Genomic DNA, 23,445 nt, shown 5'->3' on the forward strand with positions numbered 1-23,445 from the left:
AATGAAATAAAACAAAAACAAGCAATAATAAAAATTAATGAAATAAAATAAAAACAAGCAATAATAAAAATTAATGAAATAAAATAAAAAAGCAATAATAAAAATTAATGAAATAAAATAAAAACAAGCAATAATAAAAATTAATAAAATAAAATAAAAACAAGCAATAATAAAAATTAAAAAAATAAATAAAATAAGTATTTTATATTTTTAAAAATAATTAAAAAAACCAAAATACCAAGGCAGACCTAATGGCCACTGACTCAGCTCTCCTCCTCCTCCTCCTCCTTCTCTGGCCCAATTCTGCCCTGGCCTTCAGGCACCCTTCCTCCGGCTCCTTCCTCCTCCTCCTCTTCCTCTCCCCCCTCCTCGTCCTTTTGATGACTGGCGCGTGCGCGCGCGGAGGCAAGCAGGGCAGGCGCGCGTGCGCGCGGAGGGAACCAGGGCAGGCGCATGTGCGCGGGGGGAGGAAAGTGAGGCAGGCATGCGTGTGGGGAGGGGAGGAAAGTGGGGCAGGCGCGCGTGCAGGCGGAGGGAATGGGGCAGGCACGCGCGCTGCCACTGGCCCCTGCTGAGGCCTGGGCGGCGCGCAAGCCCTCCCAGTGGGGGCGCGGTGGCGGCGGCGCTTCTGCCGCCCGCCGAGGAAGAGGAGGAAGGCGGAGCCGGAGGAGGAGGTGGGTTGGCGCCGCAGCAACCGCATTAGCGGCAGCGGCAATGGCCGGAGCGGGCCCCCAAACCGGGAACAAGGCACGAGTGGGGGCCCAAACCGGACCGGGACCGGGAGGGGCCCCCTGAAACCGTGAATGGCACGGGGGCCGCCAGGTTATGGCAACCCTAGGGGTGACATAAGGATAACCACATAGTTTTTGAAGCAATTATTGCACATGAGGGTAAAGTCTCCACAGCAAATATTGATGCCTGCAGAAAGCCAGTTAATATCAGAAAATGTGTACAGTACTTAAATAAAACACACCCATTGGAAGTAATATAAAACCTTGTTAAGACTTTTTTTTGACAGTGTAATTTGTTCTAGATAGTGGGAAGTGCTGCAGTCACTAGAATGTTCTGAAAGACAGAAGTTTTCTAGGGTTTTTTTAATAGGTGTCGAGCTTTCCTACTTTAGTTAGTCATTTCTTCTAGCTGACAAATTTTTTTAGTAGCAACAACATCATACAGCTGCCTGAAATAGCAATCTCTAACCTATTGGTTTCCAATGATGAGGGACTGCAATCCCCATTATCTCCATTTAGTATGTTCATTGATTGTGCTGAGTAGGGATTATGTTTCTTGTAGTCTAAGGTGTAGGAAAACTGGTTAAAAGCATGGTGTGATCAGAAATAAGTGACAGTGAGCTTTGAGCTTGTGCCTACCATCTCACTCTTTTTCCTCTGAAGGAGAAGATAAAAGTTTTCTCTTTCCTGCTGTAATTCAGAAGGCTATGGATTGTTTTTAACACAGTTAGTTTAACAAGCCAGTTCAAACCACAATTTCAGATCTTGGTAAGAACAAACCATTCTTTCCTGAGTTTTGATGTAATGTGGAACTATGTTTTGTTCTAAAGTGAAAGTCATTAAGTCATATGAAGATAGAGAGGTAAGAAACCATGTCAAAGGCTGAACTTTTTGTGAGTCATTATTCAGGTGTTGTTCTCAATGAGTAACATGTTGGCTAATCAGATTGGTTAAGCAGTCATTCAGAATAATAAATACGTGACTCTTAAATGAAAAGTACCTAAGAAAAACAATCAGAATCAATCCTAAATGCATATATAATCCTAAAAATTATATCAGTGAGTTGGAACCTCCATACATAAAGCAATACTTCTTCATATATATATGTCTGCCCAAGGGGAGAGATCTGCTGGATGGGCCCTACTCTGTGACTCACCAGTTGAAGCAATATGTTGCAGGAGGAATGGGAGTGGGTTTTCTCTGCTGTGCTGCCTGATTTGTGGGATACTCTTTTTTAGAGGTCCAATTGACACCAGTTGGTTTCTTTTCTGGAGGAAGGTCAACACATGGCTTTTTATTAAAGTCATTGGCTTCTATTTACGTTTCAGATGTGCATATGCATGGTTTTAATGGGTTTAACTCTTTATGCTGTTTTAACTTGTCAAATTGTTTAATATGTCTTTATTTTATTTATTTTTCTTTTACATTGCTATTATCATTATCATTATCATTTATATAACACTATAAGTGTACATGGCATTTTACATGAGCTAGTTACAGTTGTTAATTTGACAGTACCCTGCCCTGAGGCTTACAATCTAAAAAGACACAACCCACAAGGAAAAAGGAGATGGTAGATGCTGGAGACTGTGATGTCCAGTCTCTTTCCAAGACCACAGCAGTGGCAGCTGCAATGGAGGAAGTGCCTACTAAGGGCAAGGTAGTTTCTGAGAATAATAATAATAATAATAATAATAATAATAATAATAATAATAATATAGTTTATTTATACCTCCTGCCTCTCCCATGGATTGAGGCGGGATTACAACCTTAAAAGACACTTAGTACAATTTACAATCAATACAACAATAAAATACTAACACTGAATTTACCAAGAATTCCTATTCTCCAAAAATTACAATTCATCCATTAGCCAACTATCAGAGTCAAGGAAGAGCAGTCGTCATAACCTTTTTATATGGAATTCAGTGGATAAGCCCACCGGAAGAGATCTGTTTTGAGTACTGTAAAACATAATGGAACTGTATCTACTTGTTTATTAGGTTATTTGTTTCTTGCCAATATAGGGTGGAATATACTGTAAATATTTAATAAATAAAAATGAACTATTTCCCCTAAATAGTGTAACTTGTCCTGAGCAAACCTATCTTGCTTTCTTTTCCACGTATCTTATTCATTCAAATTATCTTATTAAATCACTCAAGACAGAGCTCTTTTGTCCAAAGATTAGGCTAAGAAATTTGAGTCAGTCTCTTTGCAACATATGGCAATTATTTTTCTGAAAATCCAAAATGACATACAGCTGGGCCTCATTATCCGTGGATGGCAAACTTCATTGTCCCCGATGGTGGTTTGTGCATGTGGCTGCACTAGAGTCTGCACACACGTTGTGCTGCCATTAGTTCTGCATTTTTTCATATCTGTGGGTTGGGGTATGGAACAAGTCCCCCGAGGAAACCAAGGTCTGACTGTATTTGTTATTTTGGGCATACAAATAGTTTTGGAAGAATTTCTGTGCTTGTTAAGTTGTCTGGCTTTTGTGCCCATGTAATGTTAATCTGTATGTCTTTAAGGCTGATGCAGAGCGTGACAAAATGGTGAAAGTACAAGAAGAAAAAGCAATAAAATAGGATTCTCCACTGTTTCTTATTTTAAAAGGTAAGCTTAAGTAATGCTCTCTCTTATGTCAAAAATTACCATTATTGTTCAAGGCAATAATTTTAAAAACCTTGTTCTTCTTGTGAGGAAAACAAGTGGTAGTGAATAAAGAAAGGCATTACATGTTCGTTGTGGTCTCTGTGACTTATACAAATGGGTTATCCTGTGCCTCTGCACAGTGCCTTTTTTGGAGCATTGTGTAACATACTAAAGAGTTTTGGTGGTAGCCCTGCCCAACTTCAACAACTATATATATATGGGACTTCCAGTCAAAATCTGCCAACTGCTTTTCATCCACCACTGTAGCTATCTCATCATGAACAGGAACATTCACTCAAGTTGGAAGACATCTTCTGAGGCTTGATCACTGGTTTTGGCTGTCTAGCCACACTAGCCCTTGGGGCTTTCTCAAAACTACTGGCTTCTGTTAAGAAGTGCATTGAATATAGAACTAAGATTCCAAGCTGAGATGAGCATTTGAGATGCCTTCAGTGTTCGGGCGATTCCCATATTGTTGCCTCAGGTGCAGTTTTAACACTACAAGCCAGATGCAACAAAGAGTTCAACCTTAAAGCTCTTCTATGTGAGCAGGCCTTGAAAACACAACAGCCTATGCGTCATCAACAACCTTCTTGTATGACACATTGAAGCAGCACTTGTTGTGGTTATGATTGATGACTATGTGTTTTCAGTAAATTTTGGTTGTTTGCACTGATACATCCATCTCCTACTTCTTGTAGCTTGCTAGTCTCCCATTTTTGTGAGTCACAGAGATCACAAAGATGGAGGACAGGTTGCATATCTGTTACTGTCATTTTTTGAGTGGTCATCTATGAACTCACACAACCTTACCCATCCTGTCCTTGTCTTGTCTTGGTGGTTCACATGGATGGCTTTATCAGTGGCCTATGGAACTGGCAGGTTTTGCTTGGAAGCTCCTTTTATATGGCTGCTGGAGGTCTAGAATGCTGCAGAACACTCCAAAAGAGGCACTGCACAGGTGCAAGATAACCCATTTGTGTGAGTGCACAGATGACCACTCAAAGAACTACAGTTACAGGCATGCAACCTGTCTTTCCTATCCTCCTGAACTTAAAATTAGTTTAAATCTTAACCTTGGTTAATAGAAATTAGTCAGCTTTATTTGATATTAGCTTGATTCCACTAATCATCATTAAGATTAATCGTAGTTTGTTTATAGTTTTTCTGTATTTGTTTAACACAATAAGCAGATGATGCTTCCTGTGTCATTACCAAAATAATTCAGTGGGCTTTGGATACTTTGAGTGATTTTTGGGGGTCTGACTTTCAGTGGGCCTTGAGTCTGACTTTTGGGAGTAATGGGCGCAATTTACTGCTCCACATGAAGAGGAAAATGTTTTAAGTAGCCCTGAAACTAGCCTAATGTCTGACCTGGTTATAGGAGAGTTTCATATATACTCTTTGGCTATAGAACAATATATATGTAAGAAAGAAAGTTCACTTAACAACTGCATATATATTGTTCAATTAAAAATAGATTTGTTCTCCCATCTCCTCCCTTTTGGGGGATTTTAGAGACACAGTTATTCAAATAGAACAAAACACATTTTGTACTGCCATTTTTAAAGTCATTAACTGTGTTTTATTACATTTGTTATCTCTCCTGACCATTCCAAAGGTATGGTGAGATGTTTAATATTTTAACAAGGGCAATAAATGCTTTTAAAAACTTACTGTTCTAACTCAGTAAAAAGTTCTAACTCTGTAAAAGCATATCTTTTTAAATAGGAGCACAAAGTATAAATCATTCTGGTGTTTTATCTCTAGAGCATCAGTTCACATTTTCTGCCTACCTGCATAAGTGCACTGGTAGAAATCATGCTTCGCAGTGCCTGGCATTTCCAATCCAAAATATTTTGGATAGGAGAGAGAGAGAGAGAGATCTTGGAGAGCTGATGCCAATTATAGAAGACTGTATTTGTCAAAATGGGTAAATGGTCTGATTATAAAGTTTTGTATTTTTTCTTCTTCCTTTTAAATACAATGTTTAAGATCCGGAAAAGGCACAATTGCCCACTGGAGCCTCGGGTAATGAGATGTCACTTCTAAACTATTGAATATTTCAATGTTTGACTCTCTCAAAGCCTTTTGAGATAAAAAGGGACGGGGTGAAAAAACGTATTTTCCTCAAACTCCTTTACTGTTAGAAGGTCTACAAACTTTTGAGAAAATATCAAGGGTGCCATCACAGAATAATGGATAACTCATTTGCAAAATATGTATGATTCTCATTAACCTCTATATAGCAGAAAGGTAAACTACTACAGCTCTCTGCACCTCTGCACCAGCCAGGTCACCCTTCCATTGTTCTTCATTGCCATTATATCCTGCTTTCCGGGTTTCTTTCTTCCACACTGTCAGGTCACTCCATGTTCTCTAGTTGTCCTGCTTCTACCCCAGTAATGGGCACAATATACTGCTCCACATCAAGAACAGTGAGGTCTGTTTCCCCCTCTCTTTTCTTCCCCCAGGGCAGCCAGGAATTTCTCAGAACATAATACTGACTTCCATCTGTCCACCTTCTTTATGCCTAAGAAATCTTTGGTTTCACATGAAACCAGAGATATTTGGGGAGTTAAAGATATGAGGCAGCTGAATACCAGTTCCACATTCCTAGTTGTCTGGAAAATAGAGGCAAAGAATAGGTTGTCCAGTGACAGTGGCAGCCACTTTTGCCATTTTTTGGACGATCAGTCTACAGGGGTCATCCTATTCCCTCCTTGGCAAATCAAGAACAGTCACTGTGTTTCCAGTACAATTTTCAGTGGGAGGCAGGGCAAAAGTTTTCAAAGTTATTAAAGTGTTTCATTACCATTTATAAAGAAGCTGTGTATATTTTACCCATCTGCAAAATCAGCAGTGTGGAAATGATGTACCCTCTGATGTTTAAGTCAGCACCTAAAGTAAAGGCAACATTAAAAAAAAAAAGACTTGGGGAAACTAAAATATCTTAGTTGTGAATTCCTGTGGACAGAGCAATTATTTTGATCCATCCAAAGCACTAGCAGCAAGTACTAGAGTACATTTGGAAAAGTAAAGCTGTATTTTGAGTATATTCTAATTTTGCATTCTTTACCACAGACATATTTGCATCACTATGCTTTTTTTTACTTTATGTTGATAGATTCATTCTTGATATCACTGTGTTCTTTAATATAGGAATTGAACAAAACTGAGCTAGTCTTGTTTCTGTGAACATAATGTGTTCATGCCTTTTCACATATGTAAAGAAATAGAAAGAAGTTCTTGCATTTGGTTCAGTATATGTAGAAACACTGGAAAGGAAGAAGACCACTTGTGGGCCTCCAGGTGTTGTTGCACTGCAGTCCCTTTCATCTCTTACTATGAGACTACTGCTTAGAACAGATGCTGGGAGGCTTGTGTTCATCACCCACTGCCCTAAGGAATGGATCTAATTCCTACTGAAACCTTTCCTTCTCTGTGCAGGATTCCTCTGCCACTGCTCCTATCCCCATAAGTTTATGTAGGAATCAGACTAGATATACCCCTAGTTTTCACCTGCTGCTTAAAGGATGGCCCCATGACATAGATGTATATCTAGAGAAAATTGGCTGAAAAAGTGATAGGTTGAAAATCATCCCTCAGGTCCAGGAGCCTGCTTAGGAATCAGGAAATCTTTCTAGATTTAATAGTAGCCATCATGGACAAAGAATGTCCTACATTAGGCAAATGTACAGTTATATAGTTACATTTTGTAACTTAAGGAAGCTGCAGTATTTCATTATTTAAATGCTTGCAGTAGTATCTGTAAAGTTATCTGCCTAATAATGTTTAACCATATCAACCTCTTAGGTTCAGCTGCACCATCATAATTCCATGTTGCTGGCACGTGAAGATTTTTTTTTTCTGGTACATTTTGACCATTATACTGCTACTCTTATGAAAGCTGGAGCATCAAGCAATTTTTAGCCCTGGTTTTAACCAGAAGAGGTTATAGGGAAAAGTATACACAGGATGCTATGTTTTGCTTGGATTTCTTAATGTGGTTAAAATCTTTAAAACTAATTGTTGACTTAAACTGAATTGGAGCATCAACTTTTCCAGGCTCACCACCTATCCTGTCCAGTAAAAATCTTGAATATATTGCACTTGATTGTAAATTAGTTTTAAAAAATTAACTCAGATTTTTTTTCTTTTCAGTATAAATGAATAGAGAGCTTACAGAGGATCAGCAGTTTCCTAGAAAATCGCAGCATCTGTCATGACCGTGACTACAGTTTACCTGTGTTTTAGATGCAGAAAGAATGGATCTTGCAGGGTGTCTGAAAAGCACCCTGTCTGAATGTGAAAGGACACAGGCGTGCCTCTTCCACTTATGCTCTTTAGATTGGAGTTCTGTGGTGTGACTCAGAGCCTGCTTCAGGACCTGCAACTATAAACTGTAATCCTGATCTGAATTTGCAAGGAAGTATGTTCCATTGAACTTAGTGGGACTTAATTCCAAGTAAATGCTTGGGACTGGGCTGTGAATTGAGCCTCAAAACTCGCCAATCTCTTGTTACTATTTATAAGGCTTAAATAAAGTGAAGACTTGAAAATACTATTTTTTCTCTTTTTTCTCTCACATTCAGTCATTTAGCCATACCCTTATGTTGTGTTAGTGAGAACAAAGCTTATTTGTGTTATGGTGGGAGACAATGAGCTAAACAACATTAAAACTGTGTCTAACAGTAAGTTTGCAAATTTGACAACTGAAACATAAATACAATGGCTGCCTCTTTTGTTCGAGCCTCCTCGCCTTTCCTCTACAAATCAAACTCTACTGGATGACAAAGATCAGTGGGAAATGTATAATGGAGCATCTGTGAGCTTGTTTCTATAGATTGATGGGAAGAGAACTCTTTGTGCTTTTGTAAGGGATTTTTTCTTGCCTCAGTGCACAGCTAAGTAAGGGCCAGAATGCTGAACTGGTGGGAACTTGCTATAACATAGCTAATGATTTATTCTTGGCCAGCTAGAAAGGAGAACTATAAAACAATAGAATACAGACATCTTGTGTAACAGATAGATTTATTGCTTACAGTCATTTTCTATATATTTATGTCCAAAGTGAATATAACCTGGAAGAACGATAAAAGTACTAGCAACACTGAGCAGTTTTGTGAATTTTAGACCATCAAAATGAGAAGAATTTTATTTCAATGTTTTGATGGGATAGCACTGCCAAATACCATGCACTGTCTTATGTTATTATTTGTGTAGTTCTTCTGTTACAATTCAGGAAGTGGTTAGGTGGTCTGGAAAATCCTATATAATTGTCGTTCTGTGTCCTATTAAATAGAACAATTGCATGCCAGCTGAGTATATATACAGACGAGGGAAGCTACACAATAGACCTCAGTCTTGCAGACTATTGAGTAATGTAATAACGCCCCCAGCTTTTTCTAAAAAGCCCCTGCTGTTCTTACTCTTCCCTCTGCCCCATGCTGGAACACAGGCACTTCTGTTTCCATGCATGACATTTCAATATTAACAATTTACTTCATTAGTTGGGCCTCTTTTCATCATAAAGATAAATATGTGTCACCTTACTAACTTCATTTTAGATCTTAGCCCACAGTTCTAAGAATTAAACAAAAATGAATAATAACAACATGCATTGGTGTAGGACATGTTCTAGGCCAATTGCCTAGAAGCTAAGCCATTTTCATTTTGAGGAAATCATTTCCTTAAGCGATTTGGGTCTGTATAGTTCCAGTAGTTGCCAGCTAGATACATCCAGGATCAAAAACAGGGCATGAAGCTGATATCTTGTTTGTCCTCCATCTGGTAAATTGTCTTTAGGCAATATATTCATTTAAGTTTTGTAGCTAATTGGCTCTTTTTCCTCTTCTGTGGTGCCAACCAGTGATTGGACTACATTAAATTATATAGAAATATCCCTTTAAACATCTATATATTTTTATTTAAGATGGATAACATCTTTAATAAAAGCCACAATTAAAACGATGAGTTGATATTGTGTATGACATGTAAGGATGTTTGCCGATATTTTACACCAGCTACTTAGTTATGTGTGTGTAACAAAACAATGTTTCCTGGCCCAACTCTCCCACCCCACCTTAACAGCCAGCAGCTAAATAATATGAAGGAGGTCTGTTGAGCTGCTAGTTGGAGCACAAGGAGGAGGATGTTTTCAGCCTGGGCCCACCAGTGAGTGAGGCTGCGACAAGGAGTTGTGATAGGTCCTGCTTCTGATTGTCACAGTAAGATTTCATAGGCTTACTGAATGCAAAGCAGTGACGAGTCCATAACTCAAGATTATAAATCCATAACTGTGATATATAATGCCAGCCATCATCTGTACTGGTTTGTAGGAGATATAAATGGAGCTTACTCTTAGATCTCTTACAGCAATGTCCCATTGCTACATTAGATTCTGTCTTCAAGCACTGCTAATGGCTTAGTTACCCCAGTTTGGGGGTTCTTCTGGATCCATCACTACAATTATCATCTCAAGTAGATGCGATGGCCAGAAGTGCCTGGTGCTAACTTCGGTTGATACGCCAACTGTGTCCCTACCTGGACTGAAAAGACCTTGAAGCAGTGGTACTTGCGCTAGTAATCTCTCGTTTAGATTTCTGCAATGTGCTCTACATGGGGCTACCTTTGTATCAAGTTCAGAAACTTCAATTGGTACAAAACGCGGCAGCCAGATTGGTCACCAGTACACCTAGGACTGACCATATAACACCAATCTTAAGATCTCTTCACTGGCTTCCGATTAGTTTCCGGGTGCAGTACAAAGTGTTGGTTATCACCTTTAAAGCCCTACATGGCTTGGGCCCGAGTTACTTGAAGGAATGCCTCTCCCTACACAATCTGCCCCGCACTCTCAGAACAACTGGGAAGAACCTATTGGATTGTCCAAAGACCAGATTAAGATCTGCTTCTCATAGGGCATTCACTGTGATGGCTCCCAAACTGTGGAATAGCTTGCTGGAGGAGATCCGACTTATTACCACCTTAGATGCCTTCAAGAAGGCAATTAAGACGGATCTCTTCCGGCGAGCCTATTATAGCAGGTCAGGAGCCTATCCCCCTGACCTGCTATAACAGCTTAAGATGATACTCTACTCGTAACTTTGATGAGGATTTAAACATGATATTGCACATGTACAGGTTTTTGATGTGTTTTTAAGTTTTCCTATGTCCAATGACTATATATTTTAACTACTTGTAATTTTATACTTATGTTGTTCTCCCGCCTCAATCCATAGGGAGAGGCGGGATATATATAAATTATTATTATTATTATTATTATTATTATTATTATTATTATTATTATTATTACAACTAAAGCTCCAGGAAAACTTTTAATCTCTTCATATGTAAAATTATTTTTTTTAAAAAAACAACACTTTAAAACATTAACGTGGATTAAAGGTAGTTGACTCATTGTATAGCATTTCTATAAAGGATCATAGAATCACCTGGTTGGAAGAGACCACAAGGGCTATCCAGTCCAACCCTTTGCCATGCAGGAATACACAATCAAAATAATGACAGAGGTCCATCCAGCTGCTGTTTAAAGACCTCCAAAGGAGACTCCACCACCCTCTGAGGCAGTGTATTCCACTTTTAATCACTTACTGTCAGGAAGTCCTTTCTAATGTTGAGGCGGAACCTCTTTTCCTATAGTTTGAACCCATTGAAACCCATAGTTTCTGGACCAGCACAAACAAGCATGTTCCATCCTCAGTTTGGTATTTAAACAGGCCTATCATATCACCTCTTCACCTCAAGGCTAAACAGCCAGCTCCCTAAGTTGCTCCTCATAGGGCATGGTTTCCAGACCCTTCACCATTTTGATCACCTTTCTCTGGACACACTTCAGCTTGTCAACATCCTTTTTGAATTGTGCCCAGAACTGGACACAGTATTTGAGGTGAAGCCTGACCAAAGCAGAATAGCTTGGCACTATTGCAATACTTCCCTTGATGCATCTGGTGCTGACTTACATAACAGACCAGTAGGGTTCAGTGGTAGCTTTTGAGACTACATCTGTATCACTGCTGTTGTGATTGGTTGTGTGGATGTAATCAAGGGCAGAAATTCAATGGAGTATCAAACACTGAAGAAAAAGCAAGTATTGATGTCAGACTTTGGCTAAGCTTACTATGTACAGACAGGTATGAAAGTGAATTCTCACAAGTAATCTGTCAGTTTAAGCAGGGAAGTCCTGAGAAGGCTTTGACTTTTAACAGGCTCTTTTAAAAAAAAGCCTCTAAAATAAAATGCTCCGTCCACTTTTGGAAATGAACTCCCCCTCCCACCCTTTAAAAACTGAGTTGGTTGAGTGTTGAAAAATAAGTCTTATTTCCTGTTTGAGTAAAACCACAGAAGTTGATTTTCTTGTTCTGATGAAGCACTGTGGTATATGAGCTGTATGTTTATGCAAGAATAAAGAAATACTTGGCTGACATCATTCTATTCTGTGCCTGCACATTGTCTTATAGTTCAAGTGTTCAATTTTTCTTTGTAACAGGATTGCTGGGACTAGCACGACAGTTAAAAAACAAACTCATATTCCTATTTATATAATTCTTCACATTATTGCTGAAGCAATCTGAATACTATCATGGAACTAGAGCCAAAAGTATGCCAAATGGTTTATATGTCATTTGCCTGAAAATATATGGCCCAAGAAGAATCAAAGAATCTCAGAGTTGGAAGAGACCACAAGGGACATCCAGTGTAACCCAGAGTCATTACCACGAAGAAAAGCTTGTATTTACTGTTAAGAAAATGATTTCTTTACTTGACCGTCTTTTCTTGGTTAATAATTCATTTTAGAGTAAATCTGCTAGGTGGCATACAACCAAACTTAAAACTATAGAACATAATAAATCCTTTGACAGACAAAAACATAAGAACAGCTTTGCTGTATCAGACCAAAAGTCTGTTTAGTAGAACATTTTGTTCTCACAGTAGAAAACTTAGTTGTCTAGGTGGAGCCCCAAAACAGGATATGCCCCACTTCTGATTGTGTTACTGCATAACTGTCATTCACAGACATATGTCCTTGATCCTGGAAGATAATATGAGTTAAAGCATGATCAGCATGATCAATAGCTCTTAGCTATGAAGTGAAGAACCATTTTTGCCACATGTGATAAGGATGTGATAAATAAGTATGTAACTTACCAAATTCTATACTTCAACAAATGCAAAACAGATAGTATCTGCAGTAATCATATGGTGTTGTCTGTGAACACAATTTGTAGTTTATATAAATCTTACTCGGAGTATAATTCATCATGCAGTAAGAGAACTGAAAACAGTAAGATTCAGTATAATTTGTGTGGCCATCTGTATTTCCAATATAATGTCATCTATGTGTTGCACCTATGGTGCTTCTGCCTCATCCTTTGGGCACCAGAAGCATCCCATCATCATATCAATACAGTGGACCCTTGTTATACGCTGGGGTTTGGTTCCAAGATCCCCTGTGGATAACAAAATCCGTGGATACTCAAGTCCCATTAAATATAATGACATAACAAAATGGTGTCCCTTATAAAAATTGGAAAATCAAGGTTTGATATTTGAATCTGTGTATAAAAAATCAGTGTATAAGAAAAGCCAACTGTGCTAGCATATCTATGTCTGTCTGTCTATCCATCCAGCCATGTGTGTCAAGGATGGGCAACAGTACAAAGTTTATCCTCTTCTTCCTACTCATAGGCTTATGTAATTAACCCTATAAAAATATAGTTACTTCAGACCCTCTTCAGACAATATTAAAAAATTCTGAAGCAAGGTGGGGAGGTTTATCTTACACAGCCAGACGTACAAAGTATAAAGGTTGTATCTGACGATTAGGTTTGAAGTTAATGATTAAACTAGGTATTGAGTAGTACTGTCTTAAGCAGACTGGGGCGCGTTATAAACGGGCCTTTAATACGCCCCCGTCACGTGCTAGGGGTTGGCCGAGGACCTAGTGCCCAATACAAACGGGCGCTGCCATCTTTACGTGCTGGACACCTTGCATCCGCACATGTCACCTCAGAAATGATGCCGCAAATGCGCCCCTTGCGCTTTGCGGCACCTCTTCCGGGGCCTGAGAAGGAGCGCGATTTCCACGCTCCTTCTCGGCAGCGTCCAGGAGCCGCACCGTTTAAAGGCTGTGGCTCCCGGATGGTGTAAGCAGCGGCGGCAGCAGACCGCCGCAATCCGGCGGTCTGTAACGCGCCTGTGTTTTCCTCCATCCAGGATTTCTTGATAGGTGCCTATACTAGGAATACTTTTACCAAACAAAATGAAGGTAAAAGATTGGCAATGAGTTCTGTCTTGAGGAAATGTAAATAGAATGAAGGAAGTCTATTTTCTGGTGAATACAATTCTATCCTAAAGTTGATGGTATATTTTAGCCAGTTCTTGTATCACCAAATCACCACAGCTAAACAATAAAATTTGGTTTCAATATTAAGTGTTAGTCAAGTCCTAGTGCCCTCTCCTTTCCAGCGTTGGTGGTACATTTTCTGGAGCTGACTTTGCACATTTAAAAGCTTTCTTTTTAAATTAATTTAATTTGTTATTTTACCAAATGGACATTTTCAACATCTTTTGAAACTAGCAAAATATGGATCGTGAACCCCATTTGTTACTTCAGGTGTTTATAAGTAGGCCATTATTTGTCTGTTCACCCTACCAACAAATGGCAATCATATTTCCATCTGTACTTAGGTACAACTTCTGTCTTATTAGCCACTCAGTTGCCTATGCTCATAGCTTAGACTTGGTTGGAGCACCAGGAATGTTGTAGGCTAACACCAGGACTCTTTTCCCCATATTGACTGTATGAGCTTAACTAACCATCCATTAAGAAGCCAAGCCTGCCCTCCAGTCCATCTCCCCTGATCCAGGCCTTGGAGGTAGAGAACTGCTGGCCCTCATCCCCTTCCCCACCACCACTCCCTTCTCCTTTTGTGTTGTTTCTTTTTAGATTGTAAGCCTGAGGGCAGGGAACCGTCCAATTAAAAAGATTGTATGTACAGCGCTGTGTAAATTTACAGCGCTTTATAAATAAATGTTAATAATAATAATAATAATAACAACAACAGACACTGCAAAACCAGCAGACTGTATGATGAGATTTTGTGGTTAGACTGTGAAACATTTTTGCGTCCTGGCTCTGCTTACCACTCAGCCCTTACCAGTCCTTATCCTTATTAGTCAGCTTCCATATCCACAGATTCAACCAGCCACGGCTTGAAAATATTCAAAAAATAGACATTTCAAATAGCAAATCTTGATTTTGCCATTTTATATGGAAAGAATTTACTAGGCCATTGTATTTAGTGGGATTTGAGCATCCATAGATTTTGGTATCCATGGGGAGGAGGGGGTGGGATGGTGGTTCCAGGATATCAAGTGCATACCAAGGGCCCACTGTATATTTATGAAATCTGGTTTTGAGTTTCATTGCTGTTTGAGTAGCTTTGGGCAAATTTGAATCTTAAACCTCAGCTTCCAGTATCCAAACATATGATCAGTTTTATTGAAAACCAGTAAAACCAGTATGTTTCATAACTATATAATTGACAGTTCCTGTCTTTCTCTTTTAATCTGAGTATACAAGGAGGAAAATGCTTGGAAACAGCTTTTGCAAGCCATGTAATATGTCACAGAAGCAGTAGGCAGATACCGAGTTGATGGGGAGGGAAAAAGGATTCTTAGAATACTGCTTGATGGGTCTGTGAACTGATTGAAAAGGAAAGTGAAAATGTGATAGATTGCATGATATTGTATGATTTCCCCATTGGTTTATACTGCTTGGTTGCAGTGAGGACAGAGCCAACTTTGAACTTTATCACATAGGGAAAATTGAGGGTTTAAACACCGAAAACCACGTGGAAAATCATGCCATCGCAATTAACATTTTCACAAACATCATGATTAAAGAAACAAACAGGCAATAAACAACAAAAAACCATTCACCGGATTTCTCCATGAATGATTTGTTGCTGTCTATTCCCAGGATAATGGCACTTTAATCACGACATCATGTGAAAATGTTAATCACAATTGCATGATTTTCACTGTTTAAACCCCCGATTTTTCCTGTGCGATAAAAGTCCATACAAAGGGGAATCAGTAAGCTGGCCTCCTTTCTTTTCCCACCATATTCAATACTTTATCCCCCTACTATCATGTTTTCCTTTTGCTGCCAGACTGGAACATCCTTTATGATGAGGCCAGTTAAATTTCTCCAGACCAGTATTATTTATATCAAAATCTCACAGAAAACCTTTTATTCTAGGTGTCCAGTACCATCTTGGAAACTTTCAGTGTACCTTCAAGTCATTTCTGAACTTATGGCAACCCTAAAGTGAACCTATCACAGGATTTTCTTGGCCAGATTTGTTTGAGGGATGGATAGATTCCCATGATTTTCTTCTGTGGCTGAGAGTTTGACTTGCCTACTGTCACTAAATGAATTTCTATGAGCCGAGTGAGGATTTAGATTCTGGTCTCCTAGAGTACTACACTCCAAACACTACACCATGCAGGTCTTGAAGTTAACAATGGACAAAGAAGAGGAAATTTGAAGGATAGCATACTGGGCTTAGTAAGAAGAAGTTAAGTTTTAACAGAAGCAGGAAACATTTCATGGCTATGTAATACATCATGAACTGGAGCAACCAAAACCCAGATTAAAAGAGGATACCAATTTATTGTCACTAACATGAAAAACATAGTTTATTATGAGCAAAAATAATTTAATAACAAAAATAATAGCAAAAATAATTACAAAACCTCTACTGGTGTCATTATGACACTTACAAGAACGAAGTTATAAACAATATACATTTTAGGATCACAAATATACTGATAGGAGGATGGAGACAAGCACCTCAACTGACTCTGCAACTGTCACCAACTGTTAGACTGGAGTCCTAAAAATCTGACACACCATTTTATTTATGCCAGATAATGAGCCTTTTGAATCAGGGTCCATACAACTATTTCAAAATAAACTATTTCAAAATAAAGTCATTGAAAATAAGGTGGGAAGACAATATTAAAAAAGAAACAATTGGAAAAATTTGCTATTGTTCTGCAAAACTCTTCACTCTTCAGATGCCATCTTTATCAAATACTCCTTGTCTATTTTGAAGAGTCTCCAGCCTTCCTCAGAAGACAGGTCAGAAGCTCCCCGTCGCTTGTAGAACTTGATGGAAGGTTCATTCCACTCTGCCACTAGGAAGTGCATACTGCTGCAACGACATTTGACAGCCATCTAGGGAAAGCACAGAAGGTATGAACAACAAAAGGAGTACTTTTGTGTCCTGGGGCATGATTGGCAGTGATTATTTTATTTCATTGACTCCCTGCTGAAACTATTCTTCATACTCCCCAATTGTCTTCCCCTTGGAATTGCTCAAGAAATTAATGATTTCAAGATAGCTTCTTGAAATACTATATTCCTAGTATGCTTACTAATCACTTTGTAATCTTAAAAATTTACATCAATTGAAAACAATTAGAAGGCTAAATATCTCACAAAGCTACAAATCCCAGAATTCCACAGCATTGAGTCATAGCAATTAAAAGTAGTGTCAAACTGCATTATTTCTGTAGTGCAGATTTGTTCTAAGTCGCATTCCTCTTAGGCACATGACTTCTTGTTTCTGCTGGATTTGTGAGGATGGCAAATCTGCCACTCTCAGAATTATGATTCAGAATGTTACCACACACACTTTGGTGTGTTACTATGAACAATAATGTGGGTTTGGTTGGGAACGTGTTTCTACAGTTATTGCAATAGCTGTTTTTATGAGATCCATCAGATGACTATGTGTTACCTGTGAGGTGTTACAGAACCTTGAATGAACGACGTGTCAGCAACAATACCCAGTGGTATTAAGTGTGGTGCTATTTAACTGGACACTTTAGAAAATAGGTTTCTGTTACATGATGGAAAGCTACCAGTGACTATAGTCAGCTTTTCAAATTATAGATTTTTCACCTGCAGATTCAACTATCTATGGCTTACTTTTAAAAAAAAATATCCAAAAGGCAAATCTTGATTTTGCCTTTTTATATAAGGGACACCATTTAACTACCCCATTGTATGTAATGGGACTCAAGCATCCATGGATTTTGGTATTCCTGGGGGTTTCTGGAACCAAACCACAACAGATAGTAAGAGTACTTACCTTACTCAGATTCTTCAGAATTTCTGAACCAATGCCCAAGCCTAAAAAGGAAAGAATTGCAGTTTTGAGTAATGTATTTAGAAGGCTTGCATCTCTAGTAGTATATGATATTCCTTAATTACCTCTGTACTCATTCATCACAAAGAAATCTTCAAGATATAATAGTTTTCCAATCCATGGATCATAAGTGAAATAATACATGGCAAAGCCCACGATACTATAACCTGCAACAAAATTATATATTTACCATAAACAAACATACCAATATATTTAAAAAGCAATGTTAGTATATTTTAAGTCTTACATGCATATGTCAAAATGGTAATTCTGAACATGCAAAATTAATTTGTTGAGCTACAATAGGTGAAGTTTATAATGCAATATCACAAGGACTAATGTCCAAGTAGAGTAGAGATTCCCATTGAGTAAAAATGGTCTCAAACTGCTCCAAAGCTAGCAGCACATTTACTAGGTACAATTAGCAGAATGTTGCTTCAATAATCAGGAACTGCACTACTGTAGTAGATGGAAAGTTGTGTTGACATTATTCAACTAGTAGAGTTTTCTGCTAGAGATGCTCAACACACAGTCTATTCATACCACGTTGAGATACAATTCAGACTTCTTCAATTTTACACGGCAGATCAGAATATTATTATCTCAGCTCTGTTTCCTTTTACATTTTGGAACATGAGATTCACAAAGCAAAACCCCTCATGTTTGTCTTCTAAGTCAATTTATGTTCACAATGCATTCACTCTTTAAGAGAGACTGCAGCGTTGCTTTGTCTGTGACAGCCAAGTTTAAAACTCAGATTTGATCTTTTATTCATGAAACGTTTTATACATGTGATGAGGCACAGAGATACACATAGGATTTCTGATCTACCGAGTGTTTTGCATATGCTTTTTCACTTTCTTTTCGAGGTCAATGTTTGGGAATAATATTCATCCCTGGAGACCTTACCTCATATATCATGATCATCTACTTTATTGTGTAACGGATCTTTTAGTTACCTCCCCGCCCATCCATGTACACGGAAGGGCCATGTACATGGCGAAGCTAGAGACTGTAACCTGAAGATTGGGGACAAATTGAAGAAAACATGTGATTCAACAGGATTACAAAGTGATAAATTAGGGTCAAACAAGAACAACCATGTAATGAACTGAATTACAACTTCATTATTACTATTATACCAGGTTCTCCATGGTCTTCAAAATAGCTGAACATATCAGAAGAGACACTGGATTGGATCCAGAGCTGGCTCCCACTAGCGGGCGCACTCCCTGAGTGCAGTGCTCAGTACACTCTAGCCAACAAGAAAGGCAGGGGAGGTGATTTTTGCCAATTCCCCCCTCCCCCTGCAACCCCCCCAGTACCACCTCCCACAGTTCCAGAGCATATATTCTGGAACATATTTTAGGGAGGAAGAGTGTAGGAAGCTGCAGGGGGAAATCAGCAAAAATTGCTTCCTTCCCCATGCTGCCATTGGAAATACTCTGCTGGATCGAAAGCCCTCTGCAGACAGAAGGAGTTCTTCCATTTGCGGAAGGCAAGGTCTGGATCCAAGCCAACATTTTCACATTTCAGTAAACTTAAGCATTCACCCTCAGCACCAGGCAGACCTAAAGACTCACATATTGTCCCTAACATTATTTAGGTTGTTGTTAACAATCTGTTCTTTTATACTAGAGGAACTAAAAAAAAACAAGCTTCACCTTCAGGAGTCCAACGTTCTTTTGGCACTTCTGCAACGAGGCAGTGGTAGAAAGGGTGTTCTCCAAAGCCATCTTCAAGTAGATCTGCAGAACAACAGCAAATGGATTATTTTGATACCATTTTCTTCCCTTGAATGATTTTTATTTTTACAAAATTGTCCAGAGAAGTTGATTGACAAATATTACCTTTTTCAGTCAGTACTACTTGATCCTCCATGTCTTCATATTTAGCAAGCGCCTGCCAAAACAAAACACACAAGTTTTGATAGCTTTCATTGGTCTGTCTTTCTTGTTCCATATACATGCAGAGAAAACCTATTTATTTTTCCTTTAAAGAACACTTCTCTCACCTACATAAAATACCATGTCTGCTCTTGTTATAAGAAATGTGAACATTCAGGAAATAACTATATAGAACATGGATAGTCTACATCATAAAAAGAACAGCAAAAATAAAAAGAAAAAATTAAAAGGAAGAAAAAGAAGACTGAGGCAGCAATTTTTACACTTGTCTTACTGAATACAATGGGGCTTACTTCTGAGTACATAGGTCTGCAATAGACGTCTTGTACAATATTACCTCAGCGCACTGAACAAAGACAATGGGACTTACTTCCCAAGTAAAGATTTATGGACGTGAGATGCAAACATGCTTTGAACTTGGAATGTGACGAAGAAGAGCATGAGCAAAAAATCAGTTAATGAGTTTAAGTTAAACAAACACAAACTCACGTTAACATTAGGAAATGTTCCTTGCATTAAAAGGCCCCTCCCATAGGAGATTAAGTCTGACTAAGGTCGGATCTAATCCATTATAACTAGGTCAACCTCTCTTGCAAAAAGTTCAACCAGAGGAACTGTTGACTCACTTTCCATGACGTTTGCACCCCCCCCCCTTTGGTTTACAGCACCAGCTTTGAGATGAGGGAGGAGACTGTACAGCCTCTTGCACAAGACCAGGGAGGGGATGTTTTGCTAACTTGGGAGGAGGGCAAAGTGTTTCTGCATGCAAGAAGGGAGGCTGTTCAGGTATGGCACAAACAGTTCTCATGAAGAGCAGATCTACCTTTGCCCCCAATCTGTATTTTCCAAGGCATTTTCAGTACAAGTAGATCATGGATTATGGGCCTCTAAAGGCACACACAGCTCCAGCTTCCAGAACAATGGATGTATAATGGAATCCCACATGTTTACTGACACTTCAGTCCAACTCAGTCCAAAGGGGCTTGCTTCCAAGTAATTAGGTATTTAAGTTTTGTGTATGGGGAAGAGAGGCCTAATTACCCCAAAGACACCAGATCTAGTTAGATCCTGGAAGATAAGCCCTGGGGAGCACAGTGGGCCCTTGGTATCTGCTAGGGTTTGGTCCCAGGACACCCCCCCCCCCCCCCCCCGTGGATACCAACATTAGTAGATGCTGAAATCCTACTAAGTAAATAGTAAAATGGTATCTCTTATATAAAAGGGCAAAATCAAGGTTTGCTTTTTGGAATTTATCTATTTTTGAACTATTTTCAATCCACGGATGATGGGACCCACAAAAAATCCTTGGATGTAGGAATGACTGTACTTGGATGGGAGTGAATGCTAGGCGCTGCATTTCAGGGGAAGGCACTGGGAACACCACCTCTGAGTAGTCCTTGCCTGAGAAAGCCCCATAGAAGTGACTTGGGGGCACACACACACACAGCTGCCATCAGCATTGAGCCACGACACAAACTTCTTGCAGCAGCAGCTGCTGATGTGGAGCAAGACAAGCGAGAGCAAAGCCCTGCCCCTTCTTGTTTTTGAGGCATCTTTATTTCCGTGCGCATGCGTACATTATTCAAAGTCTGGAGCCATCTGGAGTTAGATGACTCTATATCAAAAAAGGCAGGAGAGTTTTGCGTGAGTCACCAAAGGCAATCACCCCGACACCTTCCCCTTTTCGGTTCAGGATCCATTTCCTTTGTAGGACCATTCTGGTCACCTAAAAGGAGCTCCATCTGAACAGGGATGGCTGGGAAGATGCTCTTTGTGGACCACACCTCCCAGAATCCCCATCTGCTGATGGATTCTGGCCTTTGTAGTCCCTGAGTAGCAGCCCAGCCCCCCTTCCCACCCAACACCTGCATGCCCCCCTCTGCTCTTTTTGTCCCTTGTGTGCCTTCTTCAAGTTGTTTTCCAACCCAGGGCAACCCTATCATGGGGATTCAGAGAGGGTTTGCCCTTGCCTGCCAGTCTTTCAAGCGCTCTGGAAGCGCCTTCTCCGTGCGCCCAGACGGCGCCGTACCTTGATGAGCCGGAGGAGGTCGGCGCAGTCCCCGGGCCTGGCGGGGCGGATGTGGAAGGAGGCCATTTTCGGCGGCGCTTCCCTCTGCGTCCCCCGCCTCGAGTCACCAATCCCCGGTAGTTGAAGAGCAAGAGGAGCAGCTTCTTCATTCGCGGAGGCCCCGGAGCAGAGGAGGAGGCGAAGGCGGCGGAGGCACTGGCGCAGTCAGGCGGACAGCATCCCACGGCGCAGAGGACGACACCGACGCTCCCTCTTCCTTCCTTTCTCTGCCCACCACCCGCCTCCGCCTGCCTCCAGGGCTGTATATGTGGTCCTCGGCGGCCCCGCCTTCCCCGCGCCTCCCTCCAAGGAGCGCCGGGCGCCGCCTCCACTGACCTCATCTTTTGGGGAAATATGGGGCCTCCTCCAGAGAGAGAGAGAGAGAGAGAGCCGCCTCACGGGCCACACTCAGGCCTCAGGCCTCGACTCTAAGCCTTCTTCTCTCGCCCTGAAGGAGCCCAGTCACACAAGCACAGCCCCACACGCCCCACGCCCGCCTTTTAGCCACGGAGCCAAACACCCACCGCTTCAGACAGATAGATTATGTATATATGTGTGTGTGATATGATGATAGATTATATATATGTCGTGTGTATGTGATATATATGACAATAGATTATATGATGATAGATAGATTATATCTGTGTATGTATGATGATAGATAGATAGATAGATAAGTTTTTCAAGCTGTGGATGGTTCAAGACATGGATAAAAATAATCTTGAGAGGTGTGTGTACACACTAACACACATACATCTCGCTCTTTTCCACAAGGACCACAAGTATAGACAGTTTCGCCTATCTATCTAATATATATATCTATCCATCTATCTATAAATTGTAATCTATCTAATATCTATCTATCTATGTAATAACCGCTTTGATCTGGAGGAAAAGCGGTATACAAATAAAAATTATTATTTTTATTAATATAATATATATTTATATCTATATGTAATACATCTAATATATATTTACATGTATCTAATATATATTTCTATCAATATATATATCTGTCTAATATATGTTTATCTAATATATCTATCTAATATATCTATCTAATATATATTTACATCTATCTATCTATCTATCATCTATCTGAGATGTTATACTTGTGGTCCTAGTGGAATATACTGTATGTGTGTGTGTGTGTGTGTGTGTGTGTAGAGAGAGAGGTATATATACATCCATCTATAGAGAAATATATACACACACACACATATACCTATACAGTCGGCTCTTCTTATACACGGATTTTTTATACACGGATTCAAGCACCCACGGTTTGAAAATGTTCCAAAAAGTATACATTTCAAATATCAAACCTTGATTTTCCATTTTTTTATCAGGGACACCATTTTGGTATGTCATCATATTTAATGGGACTTGAGCATCCACGGATTTTGTTATACACAGGGGATCCTGGAACCAAACCTCAGTGTATAACAAGGGTCCATTGTGTGTGTGTGTGTGTGTGTGTGTGTGTATATATATATATATATATATATATATATATATATATATAGAGAGAGAGAGAGAGAGAGAGAGATGGAGACACACCCCAGTCATATCTACTTACCTCAGCTTCAACCCCATTGAACTCAGTGGGAATGGCTTCTGAACAGACAGTAACATGGTTTCACTGTACAAAGAAATGGTTATAAAACAGGGTGTTGTTGGACTGCAGTTCCCAGCATTCGTCACTATTAACTATGTTGGTCATGGATGATGGGACTTGCTGGCCAACATTTACAGAGCCACCTGATTTCCACCTTTATTTTATTTTTTTTAAACATTTTTATTCAGAAACAAAACAAAACATAATTCTCAGCATT

At 39.6% G+C, this 23,445-nt stretch overlaps 2 protein-coding genes across 3 annotated transcripts in view; one reads left to right on the top strand and one right to left on the bottom strand.

Annotated features, from left to right (window-relative positions):
• Positions 1-7,953, top strand: part of APOO (apolipoprotein O) — a 33,098-nt gene extending 25,145 nt beyond the window's left edge. The window contains exons 8-9 of the mRNA XM_042458752.1: positions 3,266-3,350; positions 7,554-7,953. Coding sequence (XP_042314686.1) covers positions 3,266-3,322 — 57 coding nt within the window. The 3' untranslated portion in view covers positions 3,323-3,350; positions 7,554-7,953. The remainder of the gene's footprint in view (positions 1-3,265; positions 3,351-7,553) is intronic.
• Positions 7,954-16,072: 8,119 nt separating this feature from the next.
• SAT1 (spermidine/spermine N1-acetyltransferase 1) lies at positions 16,073-21,873 on the bottom strand. 2 transcript variants are annotated; one of them, XM_042459421.1, is made up of 6 exons: positions 21,572-21,873; positions 19,486-19,537; positions 19,300-19,383; positions 17,701-17,802; positions 17,579-17,619; positions 16,073-16,659 (listed from the first exon to the last, which is right to left on the bottom strand). In XM_042459421.1, the coding sequence occupies exons 1-6, from the start codon at positions 21,635-21,637 to the stop codon at positions 16,489-16,491; spliced, it is 516 nt and encodes a 171-aa protein (XP_042315355.1). In that variant the 5' UTR covers positions 21,638-21,873; the 3' UTR covers positions 16,073-16,488. The 2 variants fall into 2 exon arrangements, with proteins under 2 accessions (XP_042315355.1, XP_042315356.1); XM_042459422.1 differs by lacking the exon at positions 17,701-17,802.
• Positions 21,874-23,445: the final 1,572 nt, after the last annotated feature.

This window comes from Sceloporus undulatus, chromosome 3 (genome assembly GCF_019175285.1).
Source record: "Sceloporus undulatus isolate JIND9_A2432 ecotype Alabama chromosome 3, SceUnd_v1.1, whole genome shotgun sequence".
NCBI classification, from domain to species: domain Eukaryota; kingdom Metazoa; phylum Chordata; class Lepidosauria; order Squamata; family Phrynosomatidae; genus Sceloporus; species Sceloporus undulatus.